Below are 16,835 nucleotides of genomic sequence, written 5' to 3'. Positions count from 1 at the left end.
TGGGGCTGAGGGCCGTAGGTCTCCACTTGTGAGCACCAATTGGCATTTCTGATTCCCCTGAGTTCTGACTTGGCAGGACCTCACTACGGAATGTGCCACCGCCAACAACCCCACGGCCATCACACCTGAGGAGTACTTCAATGAAGAGTTTGATCTGAAGGACCGGGACATTGGAAGGCCGAAAGAGCTGACGATTAGAACGCAGAAGTAAGAGGGGCTCAGCAGCCACATGCATTCTTGTTTCAGAAGTTGTGCTGTTTCTTGGGGTCGTGTTGTCATTTTTGTGTTCCTTTCCTTTAAACATCATTTGGAAGTTACTTTATCTGAGAAAAGCAAATAGCAGATTGCACACCTTCTTATTAGCCCTTTTCCAAATGGAGTTGAGATGGGATATAAGAATTCCTTGTACTTTTTACTGCCAGCAAGCTTCAGCTGATCCAGTGGAACGATCCACCAGCGCTCAGTTCTTTCACGCTTGCTGTCAATTCCAGCTGCTGCAGGGGGAGGTCAGCGTGCTGGGCATTTCACCTGATGGCCAGATTGCATGGTCGTCCGAATTCTGCACAGGTCTAGTCCCTTCCCCGCTCCACATTAAGAGAAGTACAGTGGCTGGGAAGGCTGCATTCAGGAGGAGGCTGGTGCTGTCTCGTCGGCTGCATGCAAGTCATTCACTTTCCCTGTCTGGGGGTGTTGGCCTCACTCTTGTCTTGGTCTGTCTTGCAGGTTCAAAGCGACGCTGTGGATGTGTGAGGACTTTCCGCTCTCTCTTGTGGAGCAGGTCATTCCCATCATTGATCTCATGGCCCGAACCAGTGCTCATTTTGCACGGCTGAGAGATTTCATCAAACTGGAATTCCCACCTGGATTTCCTGTCAAAATAGGTACTGACTACTAAACCACAGGAGAACCTGCAGGTTCTGGCCATTTCTGTGGGTGACAGAATGTGCTTCAGGGCACTGGAATGTTTTTTTGTTTTTATAAGATTTTATTTATTTATTTGGATAGAGGGCGAGAGAGAGCACAAGTGGGATGGGGGATGAGGTGGGGTGGGGAGAAGGAGAAGCAGGCTCCCTGCTGAGCAGGGAACCAGATGTGGGACTTGATCCCAGGACCCCAGGATCATGACCTGAGCTGAAGACAGATGGTTAACCAACTGAGCCACCCGGCACCCTGGCACTGGAACATTTTAGGCAAAAGTAGCAGAGAGTACACATAATGGAGGAGGTTACAATGATCCTTTAGCTTAATATGGCTTAAAGAAGTATCATTGGGAATGAATGAAAAACATTTATTGTTTTCATGTCACACTTAACTTAGGCATCAAATTAGATTGTTTCTGAGGAAGACCTCTGACACCAAGATCTTTGATACCTAAGTATGTTTTAGGGCCTGTAGTGGAATGCATAATCCTAAACACAATATATAGAACTTGTGAGGAATCTACAGTTTGGATAGTTGCATACTGGTGACACATTCTTCAGTGCGGGCTCAATTGCTTATTCACTGTGATCTAGGAAAAGCTGCTTAACCTCTCTGAATCTCAGTTCTTCCATCTTTATATTGGGAAAGGTAGTTATGTTAATGTATTTGATCTGTACAAGCACAGTAGGCACTCAGTAAATGGTGGCTATTATTAGTCTCGTAAAATTTATTTATAAAAGCTTTTATTTTGTTAGAAATTCCCTTGTTTCATGTCTTAAATGCACGGATTACATTTGGAAACGTCAATGGCTGTAGCACTGCTGAAGAAACTGGATCTCAAAACGTGGAAGGGACCCAAGCTGATACAGGTAAAAAAAGAAAAAAAAAAAGTTGGGCTTTGTGGTTTAAAAAAAACAACACCACATCCAGTTAATTACTGATTATTCAGTTTGACATTGGAGTATCTTATGAAATAGATCTCTGCACTGAATGAAAATGTTAGATTTCTTTGAGAGTCAGTATAAAAACTTGTAGACTATGACCCCACTTGTATTAAAAAAAAAAAAAAAGCATAGTTTTAAAAAACCAGCTCTATTGAGGTGTACTGTATATACAGTAATATGCTTCCACTTGAAGTATGACAGTTCAGTGCTTTTGGACAAATGTGTGTACCCACAGAACCACCACAGTCAAGATGTAGAGCATTTCTGTTACTTGACAAAATTTCCTCAGGCTCCCTTGCCATCCATCCACATTATCTTTTGGAGGCTACTGTAAGTGGATTATTTACTTACTTTCCAGTTACTCGTTGGTAGTATACAGAAACAAAACTGATTTTTTTTTTTTAGTTGTTTTGTCTGTTTTACTGGGGTAAAATGGTGTTCTGTGTCTTGGACTAGTTGAAGGATACACAGGCATTTATTATTTTTTGAGAGAGAGGGACAGAGAGCATGTGTAAGCTGTGAGGGGGGATGCAGGGGGAGAGAATCTCAAGCAGACTCTACGGTGAATGCAGAGCCTGACTCAGGGCTTGGTGCAGGACTCAATTCCATGACCCCAAGATCATGACCTGAGCCGAAACCAAGAGTTGAATGCCCAACCGACTGAGCCACCTAGGTGCCCTGTTTTATTATCATTTTTAGTTTAGTTTATAGACATCTTACTTTGTTTTATATGTTTACTGTATTCCATAGTAAAAAAAGGAAAACTACAAAGAGTATGTATTATTCACACACATACACACACCGCATTTCTCAAAAGACATGCAAGGGAACACTGGTTACCTCAGGACTTTGGAAATAAGAGAAAGGGTGTAGGGAGACAGAGATCTTTATTATTTTTTATGACCATGAGTTAATTTTATTACTTAAAGTAAAAGACCGAAAGAAAAGGCCATATTTTGATACTTTTCTGTCAAGGTTATTGTTCCTCAAAATCTCTCTCACATAGCAGCAAACCTAGATCTTAATCATTTTAATCCTTTTGTTTTCTAACTGAATAAATTTTTTTTAAAGATTTTTATTTATTTATTTGATAGAGATCACAAATAGGCAGAGAGGCAGGCAGAGAGAGAGGGGGGAAGCAGGCTCCCCGCCGAGCAGAGAGCCCTATGTGGGGCTTGATCCCAGGACCCTGAGATCATGACCCGAGCTGAAGGCAGAGGCTTAAACCACTGAACCACCCAGGCGCCCCAACAAATTTTTATATATTTAAAATTTTAAATTTAAAGTGGAAATTTATTTTGCTGATTTAGGCACCGGACTCTTACCCTTTGTGTTTCAGCTTCCCACGTCACAAACTTCGAGGTGGATCAGTCTGTATTTGAAATTCCAGACTCTTACCACGTTCAAGACAATGGCAGAAATGTGCATTTACAAGATGAAGATTATGAGCTCATGCAGTTTGCCATCCAGCAGAGTTTACTGGAGTCCAGCAGGAGCCAGGTGCACTTAGCGGAACTAATGGCAGGGCACGGGAGGGTTCAACCTGTAGCTGACTTGTGAGACTCACTGGACATCACAAGCTGGGCAGAGTCTCGGTGTACACAGAGGTCCTATTTTCTGCACCTGGTCTTTCCCAAAAGCTGCTTCTCTGATACCATGTGCACAGCCCAAGTCGGCATCATTCACAGGATGTCTCCTGACAGACTTCCTTCTCCTCAGGTTCACCCACGCAGCCCACAGTCACGTAGTTTTCAGAGCATGCTATCTGATAAGCTAGTACCGAAACCGTAGGTTCATGCTAGCTTCCCCCATCCTGTTTTTTTCTGGAATATTGTCCACATGTTGGTCGTCTTGTAAGAAGGCATGTGGATTTGAATCCTAGCTTCCTCCCGAGGGAAGACCAGTCATTGTGTTGTGGTTGCTCAGTGTGTGATGAAAATGGTGGTTGAGTCTTTGTTTATTAAGTTTGTTTTTTACTCCTATGTTTTACTCTGTTGCAAAGGGTATAATCCCAGACTGTCAGGGACTCTAAAGGGTAGAGCTAAGGGTAGGGCAGACCAGAGTAAGAACAGGTGCCCTTGGTCTCCTCAGGTGGTTCTTCCTCCAGGTCTCACCTGCCTGGGACAGTGCAGGCCTTGAGCTCCTCCTGCCCCAATGTCAAGTCCTTCCAACCCTGCCCTCTTGTGCTTTTCTGATTCTGCTGTGGTGGGCTGTCTTTCTGTGTCCCCCACCTTTTGGTGTCCTGGGCTTCTGCTGTTTGTTCTTGGTTCCTTGTTTCCTTCCATCGCTCATTTGGCACATGTTTGCAGAGTGAGGATTCTTTGATGAAGCAGGCCCAGCCCCTGAACTCACAGGCCCCCCAAGGTTTGAGAGTGGCACCCTCACTCCAGCGTCCAAGCTCAGATTTTTGGCATTATGGTTTTATTCTTGAGACTCCAAGGTTGGGCAGTGGACGTGCTTCCCCTCCTCCATTCCCCATCAATCTGTTCTTAATCATTCAGTTTTCTGAAGCTGCTGGGCCAAGGGCCGCACCCATACCCAGCATATTCCCTTTGGGAGGCTTCCTGGGAGAAGCCCAGCCCCTGGACCTCACTGTCCCTCCAGTGCACCTTGCCCTTCTGCAAGTGAGCTCATTGCTACCTCCTGCCCAGTATCTGCATAAACCTTGTTGACCATAAATTTTGCAAAGGAGGGGGGTGGCCAAAGTCAAAGATGACAAATGTTGAGTTATATATTGTCACCTTACTTTTCAAGAATGACCTGCCTTGTTCATTTAAACTTTGCCCAAGGTTGTTTTTGATAGATTCTGTGTCAAGTATGAGAGGCTCTGGCCGTTAAGCAGGGTAGTGTACCACTTTCCACCTGACATTTAGGTGTCGTGTTTGAGATCACCCAAGTCTCTGTTCATTTTTCGTGTGGTGTTATCAGTAATGGACATGGAAAAATTTGAAATTTTGTTCTTGTTGCTTTCGTCGCCTTATCAGTATGATGCCTCCTCCTCCTAGGAGGTATTCATGTCCATCATGTTTGTTTTTCGCAGGAACTTTCAGGACCAGCTTCGAATGGAGGGATCGGCCAGACACATGCCTACGACGCCCAGTATGAGAGGTGACTGGCATAACTCTTAAATTAAAGTGAGGCCGACATGGGACTTAGTGTTGATCCATTTGGTGACTAGCCACAGGCCAGTGCCATTGGCAGAAAGGATCCCAGTAAATGCTTTTTGAGCCGTCTGATCTTCTGCAAGGAGTATATGCTCACAGGGTCTAGATGCCCTCAGCAGGAAGTAGATGGTTTTAAGAATGAGGAGGCTTTGGGGAACAGATACGGGGATGAGTAGATTATCTTTTTAAAGGAGAGGGTAAAGACTGGAAAGATTTATTTTATGGAGTATTTTCATGTACTCCAGGCATATATGAAAGCCCACTGAAAGAAAACTTAGGTTTTGCTTTAAAATAGATCCAAATTCAGTTCCTGACCCCATCCCTTAGCAGCTGGGTGATCATGGGCGGGTTTGCTCACCTCTCTGAGCCCCAGTTGCTCACCTGTACGCAGCACCCTGCCTCCAGACGTAGAGGGGACTGAATGGCACCCGTGGGATGTGTTATGAAGTGCCCAGTATGGTGCATTCTCGGGAGGCAGTTAAATGTAGGTGCTGCTGCTGCCCTGATGATATTGGTAATTGTTTTCCTTTTTCCACCTCTTTCCCCCCACAGGGCCATCCAGGAGAGCCTCCTCACCAGCTCAGAAGGCCTGCGCCCTGGGGCTTCTAGCGAGACAAGCCGTTTTGATAGCGACCTGCAGCTGGCCATGGAGCTCTCTGCCAAAGAGCTGGAGGAGCGGGAGCTCCGGCTCCGGGAGGAGGAGGAGGAGCTCCAGCAAGTCTTACAGCTGTCTCTCACTGAGAAATAGACCTTTCTGTGCACGGGCTGCGCAAAGCAGAGGTTCTGGGCCGCACGGGAGTGCTGCATCACTAGTGCCCCGGGTCCGAGGGACTGCACCTCGCATGCATGCAGCCAACAGCAGCTGCCCTTCCTTCTGCAGAGGTGCCGGACCAGGGACTCCCAGGCCCATCCATGACACTCCCCCGGGGAGGGGCTGGGGACCAGCAGGCCCCATCTCCAGGCTAAGGGGAGGAGAGCATTGTCACTTTCCATTAGTTGTATTGGCTTGCAGGTCACGTTTTTACTACTACCAGCTTTAGACAAAAACCCCAATCCCCGCAAGTTTGTAGATTAATTTTTATCAAGGAGTGATAACAAAACAAGTTATTGCAGAGTCAGGGTGCTTTTATATATGAGAGCAGCAGCCTTTTTAGAGCGTGGTTTATGAGAATTTATGAGACACTTCTTTACAGTTCACCAAAGAAATGGATAATCTGTGCTGATCTATTCTTTTGTTTTTACCTTTATACAGGGTTTCTAGGACACTCACTGCTCCTCCTCCATCTCCACCTTATTCCATCCCTCCCACCCCCGCTAGAGTCAAAGCGGAAACATGTACAGGATACATTTTAGATTAGGCATAACTATTTGCATCACATTAGGCTATACAAATGACCACGGATGTTGCCTTAGCCTTAAAAATTACCAATAGTTTCAAACCACCTCACTCCACACTGAGGGGTCTGATTTGAATTTATAAAGGCACTTCCTTTGAGAGCAGGATCCTCCAGGCTAAATCCAAGGCAGCTAATCCTGGCCCCGAAGGAACAGCTAGGAGAGCCTGAGGCTTGTTCTCGGAGGTGGCAGGCTGGCCAAAACATCAGACAGCACAGAACCAAAGTAGGTGTGTTCTGCACCTTCCCTAGTGACAGATTGCCACGGAGAGGCCAAGGGAGACCCCACTACAGGCCTAGGTTCACTAGAGAAGAAGGGGTGGCCTTGTAGTTAGAAAGGGAGCTCCAAGCAGAACTTAATATTAAGCTCTGTATTCAAAGGGAAAATGAGGATTCTGCATTGCTTTTTAGAGTTCAAATCAACATCTTTCTGGATAAATATATTTTTTAACAGAATCTTTTTATTATTTTTAAAAGATATAAAGACAACTACTCCCATCAGTAGCAATACAAGGTTATACATTTTAACCAGATTTTCTCAGGCCTTTTTTGGATACCTTTAGTAGTTTAACGATTTTATGTGACCCTTCTGTAAATAAGCACTGCACACCACACAGAAGAACCCCGGGGAGGAGAGCCGAGGGCGCCCTCACTCTGGCCCATCTGGTCGTCCCCACAGGCTGACTGACATGACCTGGTAACAGTGGCCACCTCAGCTCCCTGTCTCTTTCCTGTCTGCTCTGCTGCTTTCAGGATGGGAAGAGACAGAAACTACGCTGCAGTTAGCATCCGTATCCTCCAGTTAGTGCTGCCAGTAAAATGCTCTTAGTCACAGAGGATTGTGCTCTGGATTCCACATAACCACCTGCCTTTTTAGTCACGGCACACACACGGCCAGTATACCGCGGGGTCATGTTTGTTTCCAACACACAGCTTGGCATTCTGTTTACTCTGTGCTCACCCTGAGTGAAGACACTTCTCGGGAATGCATCAGGCTGCAGCCCTGAGGTGAACCAGCCATGATTTCTGTGTTTGCATTCCACTAACCTGCTTCTGGAGGAAGGGGACTCCCCGGGAACTTGGTTAAAAAGGGACTGAGCGTTCTGTCCATCTTTTGCAGCATTTCTCATCTATGTGTTCACTCTTAAAATGCAAATAAAGACTCCTTCCCGAGAGGGTGCTCGGACGGTATCCTAGCTAGCCTTTGAGTCTTTGTTCCTTTTCATGGGATTTCTCTAGTCGCTGAATGCTCCCACACTCCCTGTTACGTATGTGACTCCAATAGGAGAATGCGTCATGCCACCTGACATCCATTACCAAGGTGACCTGCTCCTCTCAGCCTCCCCACCGGGGTCATACAGTCCACATGCCCCACGCTGCTCATTTCACATAGAAACTGAAAAGCCCACCAGCACAGGGGCTGCTGGGAGAGACTGCAGTGGTTCTGCTGGAGGTGGCCTGGCTCCTCTGGAGTCCGGGAAGCCGTGTCAACCTCAGATCGCTCATGGGACTGAAGATGCCCCCCCTCTGAGGCTGATCTTAGTTCAGGTGATAATTAGGGCTTCCAGATTTATCCTACACCCAATTACTTCGGTATTAAAAAACGGGGATCGGGGGGCGCCTGGGTGGCTCAGTTGGTTAAACCTTCAGTCCAGGTCATGATCTCTGGGGCTTGGGATCGAGTCCCTACATCAGGCTTCCTGCTTAGTGGGGAGGCTGCTTCTCCCTCTGCCCTTCCCTCCTCCCAGCCCTGCTTGTACTCTCTCAAATTAAAAAAAAAAATCTTGAAAAGACACAAAAACACAAACGGAGGCAGTGACCAGTAGAAAATCATCTGGGCTCCAGAAATGCGGCCTTGGTATTTCCAGGAAGATGTGAAGGAGCTGCTTTGCTTTGGGGGAAAGTAGACAATACTGAGCCAGTGGGGCACTGTGAAGAAAACTCACTCGCCTTAGGCCAAGAGGCAATAGCTTAGACAATAACTGTGGATTACCTAATTTAAAAAAAAATAAGTTTCTTCACCTTTAGGTTCATTAAAACTTAGGTGGTACAGTACCAGCAGGAAACGGAGCTGAAGCACTTTAGATCCTCTGTTCCATGAGCAAGCTGAACACACCATACGTAACATGGTGTTGGCCTCTCAAGGAAGGGAGGTCTGCTCTTAAAAATGACAGGGAAGAGATGGCCAGACTTACTGTAACCAGGGGTTTCCTGCTAAACGCTGAAGACCTCAAGGAAGGCAAGTTGCACGACAGCTGCTTCACAGGACTATCTGCAGCACAGGAAAAGTGTTGGGGTCCAAAGTCCAAACTACGCCCACATCTGGAAAAGTGTAGAATTCAGATTGGGGTCCAGCTGAAAAAAATGTAGTAAGACTTCCAGAGCCCCCAAATCCCAAGCAGCACTCACAGATTTATTCATCTCAAATTTAAAGTTAAGATTAATACTTACTACGATAAGCCATTTTTATGGTTGGTATAAATGAAGTGAATACGTTCATTTGGGTGCACGGTGGGTATTCTGGGCGCAGTTCAGTTTAGGGGGCTTTGGCTGCCTCCCCCCAACCTTGTATTCCCAGAGACACAGGTAAAGGAAATAATGGTGCTTCAAAAGTATTAGTGGTCAGTCCTGGTGCATAAAAGTTTTCAGTTGAGTTCTGTCTCTCTCTCCCAGAATTGAGGTTTGTATCCTTACTCATCTCTGTAATAAGCCTCTTTCTACAAAGATTACTCTGTGTCTGACTTTAGATTGAAATCTCATGCTGAACACATGGTAACGTTGGAATGAAGACATAGGCTGGGTTTTGGGATTTGTATATGGAATAACTATTGCAAGGTTGTTTCTGAAAATTGGGACGTGATTCTATTGTAAGCTGCCTAGATATCACTGGGCAAACGGCAGGTTACGAGGTTGGTTTATGGGCCTACCAAGTTTTCACGGTTTCCCTCTCAAGTCCTAAAAACGCCAGTAAATTTTTAGGCAGCGTATCAATATATGGCATTCCAGATGAGGTGGGGATGTGCCCTCCTGGGACTTAGCTGTCAGTGCCAGCCTCTCAGAATCCCACCTGCTCCTCCCTGCAGTCCGTCAGTAACCTGGTTTTTTATGGGACAGGCCAAAGGTGGTGACCCCACCCTTGTTACCACTGGTTTCAGTGTTTGATCTTCACCATAATTAAGAAAGATAAGGTGTGTATAGCACCACTTTGCAGGTGAAAAACCGAGGCTCTGAAGAAGTGGGGACACAAATCCAGCTTCAGACCCCTGGCCTGGCCTGAGAGATTACTTACGGCTGAGTCTCCAGAAATAATACCTAGCCTTGGGGCAACTGTCTTACTTCACATATATAAATTTTAAAATGCAACTTCACGGCACTTCCCTGAGTAGAGCAGATGCAAACACACACCTGCATTTTAGACACTTAGAAAATAAATCACTAGGAGTCAAATAGCATGTAAGATTTTAATTTTAATTGACACTTTGCTCAAAACCACAAAACAGTGAACATTTCAGTGGCTCAATGTTAGGGTTACAAAATCCTGATGTCCGACAGTCACAGTATCCTACATTAGTTATTTCGCATTCAGTGTGGGTTGTTAAAAAACAAAACAAAACAAAACAAAAAACACCTCACATTAGTGAGGTGACTGGAATACAAGACAAGCATTTCAGTTCAGTAACAAAGAAAATTAAGCCTAGCACCTTTAAAATAAATACTGTTAACCACTTTGTAAGTATGAAAGTATCATTTCAACAGGAAAAAAACAATCCATTTCAACAGTACAAAACAGCAGCATTTTCAAGGTTGAGATGAAATCTGTGTAAACACACATGCACCCGCCTCTCAGCCTCCTACTCTGAACCCACACTTCTGTGGGTTGAGGACCTCCCCACTCACAACTAAAAAGAGCTCCTGCTGCGTTTCTTTTAGATTCTAAATCTGAAAAGCTGCCACAAGCTTTAGGCCAGGGGCTGGAAAGGCTTGAGTGCAGCCCCAAGGAGCTCGATGTATTTAAGCAGGATGGAGCTCTTTTTCAGATGGGTCAACCAGTAATCAGCCCAACTCAGAGCCTTCCAGCCCCAGGGTGCTCATGGTCACAGGATAGCTAATGTGGCCCTGACTTCATCGGGGGCATCTGGGTGCAGACCCAGATATGGCACGAGGACTGATGGCCCAAGTTCCCCACAACTGACACTGCTTTGCAACCAGGGCATTCCAGGCCAACTCAATCTAACTAAAAACACGTGTGACTCTTAACCCCACTGTGACCAAATGGTTCTCAAGTATGAAATGTCTACATGTCAAGTATTCCTCTTATGAGTATTTTCCAATATTCGGGATGAGTCCTTTCCAGTGTGGTTTTCCCACCACTAACATAGTTAGCTGTCTTCCCATCTTTATACTGAAACTTGTAGCTTCAGGTCCTTCTTGTAACAAGTGTTAAGTGCAGCCAGATATACAAAGAAACATCAAGAAGCAGAGTCAGTTATTTACATTACAGTGTTAGGAAAAAATAACTGCCAGATGGATGTTTTTTCTAAATTATTTCACATTTACCAACTGTCCAGATTGAAGATTACTTCCAAGGGTGAAGTTCTAATTCCAACCTCTCCAATGACCCACGTGCAACACAATTTATACTTTCCCCCAATACTTGTGGAAGAACTTGGTCGCTCAGCTGTCACCGACGGCGAATGGGCTTGTAGACACAAAATGCCATAAGGATCACGGTCACTAGCAGGATGCTGAAAATGGTTCCCATCAACACTGCAAAAGGAAAACAGGTCACCTCCTCATAGCAGCTCCACGTTGTCATTCATCCTTTTGCCAATAATTTGCCAAATGCCACTCAGTGCCAGGCACTGTGCCAGGTGTGTGGGAAACAGACACCAAAAGATTCTAAGGATGTTTCCAAATAGGTGGGGGAGAAAATGTAAACTAGTAAGAGCAGCTCACAGAGCCTGAAGAAATGTGACAATGATAGGGGTAGAGGGGTGAGGAGGGGTTAGGGTAGGTAGGGCAGTGGAGAAAGCATTTGAGGAGGTGACACACAAGCTGGGACCGTGATGAGAGGAAGGAGCCAGCCCTGTGAAGATCTGCAGGGAGAGCACTGTGGCCCCAAGGGTCAGCAAAAGCAAGCTCTTGGCGCCAGACAAGCCCAGAAAGCCAATGAATAGAAAGAGGCAAGCATGGCTGAGGGGGGAGGAAGTGAGGCAGGAAATGAAGCCAGAGAGGAAGGCTGCAGCCAGTTCATGCAGGGCCTTGTGGACCATGATGACAACATGGGTTACTGTAAGTTTAAAGGGAGGGCTAAAGGCAAAGAGTGACATGATGTGATTCAACGTGGGAAACCAGATCCTTCTGGCTGCATGGAGAACCACCAGATTATAGGTGACAAGAACAGAAGCAGGGAGCCCAACGTTTTTAAAGCCATTCATAAAAACTGGAGATGAAAAAAAGAGTAAAGCATTTTAATCTCTAGAAGAGACAAAGAAAAGCCTTTGGATCCAAGAAGCAATGAACTTCACAAACCTATTCCATTTCAGAGAGTAAATTTCAGGTCTAAAATCTCCAGGGTGTTCAAGTGAGAAATGGAACCTACAACTAAGCCCTCGGGTTGAGCCTCGGTAGAGGACTAGACCTAAGGACTGAGGCTTTAACGTAACCAGCAACCCATGGAAGGGACCTGTGACTACCTCAGAGGTCTAACAAGAGTTCAAGATGTTACCTTTACCAAGCAAGTGTACATTTGTTTTTAAGTATGTGGGCCCATCCCAGGTTCCAATGGGAGACTAACCATGGCTATCCTCTAGTGTGCCTGCTGAAAAAACAAGATTTGACCAAAGTTTTATTTAAATCAGTAATCTGGGGTATTTGTGACCCCTACAAAATGCCCCCATATGGAACCCAGTTATTTAAATACTGATCATACAGAAATACTTTTTTTTGGTGAGGAAGGGGAAGAAAGAATGTAGGTGATAAAGACAACCTACAACTCATATAAGCTAAATGTCCTATCTCAAAACAGGCCTTGTTATCTAAATACCTGCCCTTATTTGCAAAGTTTTGAATTCCATGAATTTCTAAGGTTCTCACTGTAATTGGACCTCAAGTTGCCTTATTCCATTTAAACCATTCTCCTACATTTGACATTCTGAAAGGACTCTCAAAAACAAAACAACCCTCTTTCTCCCCCCACCTTCCCCCCCAAAACCCCCCAACCAATTCCCAAAGCAGGAATGTAGGAGGCTGGAAGTAGAGAACAGAATCTCAAAAAGCATTTGAAAAGGTTTAAAATGATGGGTTGTTAGGTACATAATGCCCATGTGGATAGCTACCCATGTGGGGCTTGATAGATTCTCCCATTCTTCATCTTTGTCCTCTCCCACACTTTGCACATGGTATTAGTTACCTGAATGGCAGACTCAGGCAGAACCTTAAGACTTCTTGGGTCCTTCCTTATTGGTCACTTCCAATTGCTGAAGTTCATTTCCTACATCTATAAAATGTGGCAAGTGAAACCCACCTCAAGAGGGTTTCCTGAAACCTAACTGTGGTATCCTATGAAAAGCCCTCAACAGAGTGTAGACATAGAACATGCAGGGTAAGTGAAAGCCATTATGATGACCAAAACAGGCAACACGACACAGCGGTCATGAACTCAAGGTGTGGGGTCAGACTGTCTGGGCTCCCATCTATACTGATAGGCTATGTGTTCTCAAATAAATTACACGATCTCTCTGTTTCCTCCTCTGTAAAGATGGAGACAAAAATACTCGGCACCTGGGTGGCTCAGGGGGTTAAGCCGCTGCCTTCGGCTCAGGTCATGATCTCAGGGTCCTGGGATCGAGCCCCGCATCGGGCTCTCTGCTCAGCAGGGAGCCTGCATCCCCCCGCTCTCTCTGCCTGCCTCTCTGCCTACTTGTGATCTCTGTCTGTCAAATAAATAAATAAAATCTTAAAAAAAAAAAAAAAAACAACTCCCTGCACACGATTGTTTAGGGTAGTGTCTTCTACGCTATCTGTGGTAAAGGACTAGTTTTTATAACTTGTGGCCAGTCCCAGGCCATTACTATGTGCATGACTAGTAAGCAGCTCCCTCTACTTATTAAGCAGGTCAGTCCATGGACACCTAGGTCTGGTCTCTACTTGCTTGGATGTGGAGACAGTGTCAAACTGTTAATTTTGTTAAAAACACTAAATTTCTGTAGTCCTCTTTTTGCAGATAAAAAATTTGGAAACCGCATGGGCCTGCAGACCACTCTTTGAATAGAATTATTGTTCATCAGTGGTTCTCAGCCAGGGCGATTTTGCCCCCAGTGGACAGCTGGTACCCTTTGAAGATATTCTGATTATTCAGACTGGGAGTCAGGTGTGCTACTGGCATCTAGCGGGTGAAGGCTGGAGATGCCCTCAACATCTTACAGTGCTCAGGACAGTGTACCTTACCTCCCCCGCAAAGAATGATCTGGTCCATGATATCATAGTACCACTGTGGAGACACTCTCCTGCTCCAAAGGATTAAGCAGCAGAGCACATGGAAACCACTCAGCAGAGTGTTAGGTACACAGTAAGTGGTCAACACAGACATTCAATTCAAACGCAAATGAGTCTTAAGATAATCCAAAAATGATACTACTATGTGGCACAGAGATTCAGATATATCACTGAGGAATAGAGGAAAGGGCGGGCTTTGGCAGAAGAGGAAGAGTTATTGGGGATATTGCGAAGCTTTAAGCTCCAGGACCCCTTCCAAAGCCATGTACACCGTATATACTTGTGTGTGTAAATAGGTGTCTTCACAAAACCTAGGTTCCAGTGCTAGTTTCCTACGTTCTCTGAAAGTCCTGTGCCCATGAAAACTTTCGTAAGCAGAAATGGCATATAGCAAAAGAAAAAAAAAAAAAAAAAGCTGCCATTAATTTAAGCGGATAAAACTGAGCCTCCCAGACCCCAAAAATAACCTTAGGCTTTTCTGATACCTTAAGACACATTTAGCTAAGGGATACACAAAATAAATCGAGAACACGCACAGATACTCAGACACATTTCAAAGCTGTAACGGCACGATGCTAATAGGCAGAGTGTAGTTCCAGGAACGTAGTTTTGTGCTGTCACTCTCGCTGCTGGGGGTGTGCACTGCAGAACACCTGGTGAGCTCTCTTTTCACTTTTTTGCCTTTTTTCGTAAAAGGAAAAAATCCCCTTCGGATTTCTTTAGGTTAGCGAAAACAGATACTCATTCGAAAAGCAGGGTGTGTGTGTGGGGTGGGGGGTACCAGTACTGGCTGCCACCGCTATCCTAATTGGGTAAACGTGGGCAAATAACTTCACCTGCGTTTCCTCTTCATCCGGAAAACGGGGTTGCACTCCTGAGGTTTCTCATTAAGGCACCCTTGTTGCCTAGCCTGGGCCCACGCAGCCAAAGATGGGCCTCAACAACGAGCTCATTCAATGCAACCAGCACACAAGGAGAGCCTATCTGGTACAAGCCTGGCGCGGAGTGGGACCGGCAGAGCACGGCTGCAGTTACACAGCCCTCCCTCCCATGTCCCCTCCGCCCTGCCATTCCGCCAGCAGCCGCTCACCCAGGTTCTGCCCACGCAGCACAGCGTAGGGCCGGCTCTGCTCCCGCGGCTCCACCGGGCTTGGGGCCTCCGCCTGCCCCGCCAGAAGACTGCCCAGGCTGAAGGACAGCCACCACCACGCAAGACGCGCCATCTTTTCCAGGCCGCTGGGGCGGAAAGGTCGCTTCTGCCCAAAGCCCCACTTCCGTTCCTGCGCGGGGCTCCTTCCGGCGCTGCCCCCCCCCTCGCCTCGTTGCCAGGGTAACCATAATCCCAGGCAGAGTGATGTTCTGTCCGGGGAGGTTCCTCCGGGATTGATGTCCCTCTTTGGTGAACGTTTTTAGTTAGACCGGGCCATTTTTTAGAGGGATCACCGTTCTGTCTGGGGCAACGTCCATCTCGATCACCATTCCGCGGTGACCAACATTCCCCTTTTTTGTGGGCGCCGGGGGAGCCTCTTTCCATAGAGGGTTTTTGGGTCTGTTTTGGGTCTATTGAAGGTTTTTTAATGAATCCATGTATTTTCTTATTAGATCTTCGCTAAAGGCCCAAGAAATATGTTATGTCCCAATAATGGGTCCGTGATTAAAGGAGCGACACTGATACAAAGCGAAGGTCAAGCAAAACTTTATTTCACACCAAGAACCAAGAATCTATCAGCACGTTCAGGGCCGCACCTCTTACAAGAGAGGGCGACCCTTCTCTGTTTCACAGTCTAGCTTTTAAGGGCAAAGGCCATGCGGTCGGGCCTGGCCACGCACAGGTGACCAATGAGATTGTAACACACACAGGAAACTCCACAGTGATGCCAGGTGACCAATTGAGTTACAATTTACCCTAGTAGACATTTGATTTAGCCTATCACACCTTGGTTAGGATTGGCGCCTAAAAGGCTCCCAAAGGGTGGGGCCCATACTCCTTGGTAACCAGGGAGACAGTCTGCATTCCCTCCCCCCCATCGATGTCTCCACCTGGCCTGACCCACCCTTGTGTCTGGGCTTTGTTACCTGGAGCTGGTTTCCAGGACTTGTTTTAAGTGAATCCCCCGGGGGAAGGGGAGCAGGGTCAGTTTAACTTTAATGAAAGCCTCTTGCTAAGTAGGTCCTTACAAAATAGACACTGTAGTACCATTTGACAAATGCCACCTTCTCAGGAAGCCCTTACCGGGACATCCTTTTCTAAAATCTCCTACAACAAACTGACTACCCCTGAAGCCCAGACAGTGAGAAACTCATCACGCTGAATTCTTGCTTTTCTGCGATGGACTTTCCTTCAAAACACACCCCCCACACACAACTTCTTCCTTCTTTGTCATAAAATAAGTCCCTCTCCTTTGTTTGTTGAACTTGTCTACGGTTTTGCCATAGCTTGCAGGTCCTGAATTGCAATCTCTCTTCGTCCCAAATAAATGCATGTAAACGACATGATACGTTATAAGTGATTGAGTTTATTCTGTTATTCTGGATTATTCTGTTATTATTATGGAAAATACAGCCCACTTAGAAAAGTGGGCTTAAAATGGACCCTAAAGGGGCGCCTGGGTGGCTTAGTGGGTTAAAGCCTCTGCCTTTGGCTCAGGTCATGATCCCAGGGTCCTGGGATCGAGCCCCATATTGGGCTCTCCGCTCAGCGGGGAGCCTTCTGCCTCTCTCTGCCTGTCTCTCTGCCTACTTATGATCTCTATATATCAAATAAATAAATAAAATCTTTAAAAAAATTGACCCTAAAAATCACTGTAGTCTACCTAATAGTTTGTGGATTATTGCAATGCCTAGCTTTATTTTCTTTTGAAAAGGGTTTTCTCCCTCCCTTTCTCCTTCCTTCCCCCTTCTCTTTGCTTAGCCAA

At 46.0% G+C, this 16,835-nt stretch overlaps 2 protein-coding genes across 2 annotated transcripts in view; one reads left to right on the top strand and one right to left on the bottom strand.

Moving 5' to 3' along the window:
- ANKRD13A (ankyrin repeat domain 13A) overlaps nucleotides 1-7,614 on the top strand; it is a 32,764-nt gene extending 25,150 nt beyond the window's left edge. Inside the window, exons 10-15 of the mRNA XM_044244054.1 lie at nucleotides 77-207; nucleotides 724-881; nucleotides 1,677-1,790; nucleotides 3,205-3,365; nucleotides 4,906-4,973; nucleotides 5,582-7,614. Of these exons, the coding sequence (XP_044099989.1) occupies nucleotides 77-207; nucleotides 724-881; nucleotides 1,677-1,790; nucleotides 3,205-3,365; nucleotides 4,906-4,973; nucleotides 5,582-5,777 (828 nt within the window). The 3' untranslated portion in view covers nucleotides 5,778-7,614. The remainder of the gene's footprint in view (nucleotides 1-76; nucleotides 208-723; nucleotides 882-1,676; nucleotides 1,791-3,204; nucleotides 3,366-4,905; nucleotides 4,974-5,581) is intronic.
- Nucleotides 7,615-9,872: 2,258 nt separating this feature from the next.
- On the bottom strand, nucleotides 9,873-15,178 carry C3H12orf76 (chromosome 3 C12orf76 homolog). Its single transcript, XM_044244053.1, has 2 exons — nucleotides 15,011-15,178; nucleotides 9,873-11,190 (listed from the first exon to the last, which is right to left on the bottom strand). Exons 1-2 carry the CDS (start codon nucleotides 15,141-15,143, stop codon nucleotides 11,105-11,107), a joined length of 219 nt encoding a protein of 72 aa, XP_044099988.1. The 5' UTR covers nucleotides 15,144-15,178; the 3' UTR covers nucleotides 9,873-11,104.
- Between the last annotated feature and the right edge of the window lie 1,657 nt (nucleotides 15,179-16,835).

Source organism: Neovison vison, chromosome 3, assembly GCF_020171115.1.
Source record: "Neovison vison isolate M4711 chromosome 3, ASM_NN_V1, whole genome shotgun sequence".
In the NCBI taxonomy this organism is placed as follows: Eukaryota; Metazoa; Chordata; class Mammalia; order Carnivora; family Mustelidae; genus Neogale; species Neogale vison.
This window is presented reverse-complemented; position numbering and strand designations above follow the sequence as displayed.

Bases quoted from the DNA above. Each gene is read 5' to 3' on its own strand.
- C3H12orf76 (XM_044244053.1), bottom strand. From the start codon at position 15,143: ATGGCGCGTCTTGCGTGGTGGTGGCTGTCCTTCAGCCTGGGCAGTCTT. The intron at 11,191-15,010 runs GTGAGCGGCTGC...TTCCTTTTGCAG, and splicing joins GCTGCGTGGGCAGAACCTGG to TGTTGATGGGAACCATTTTC.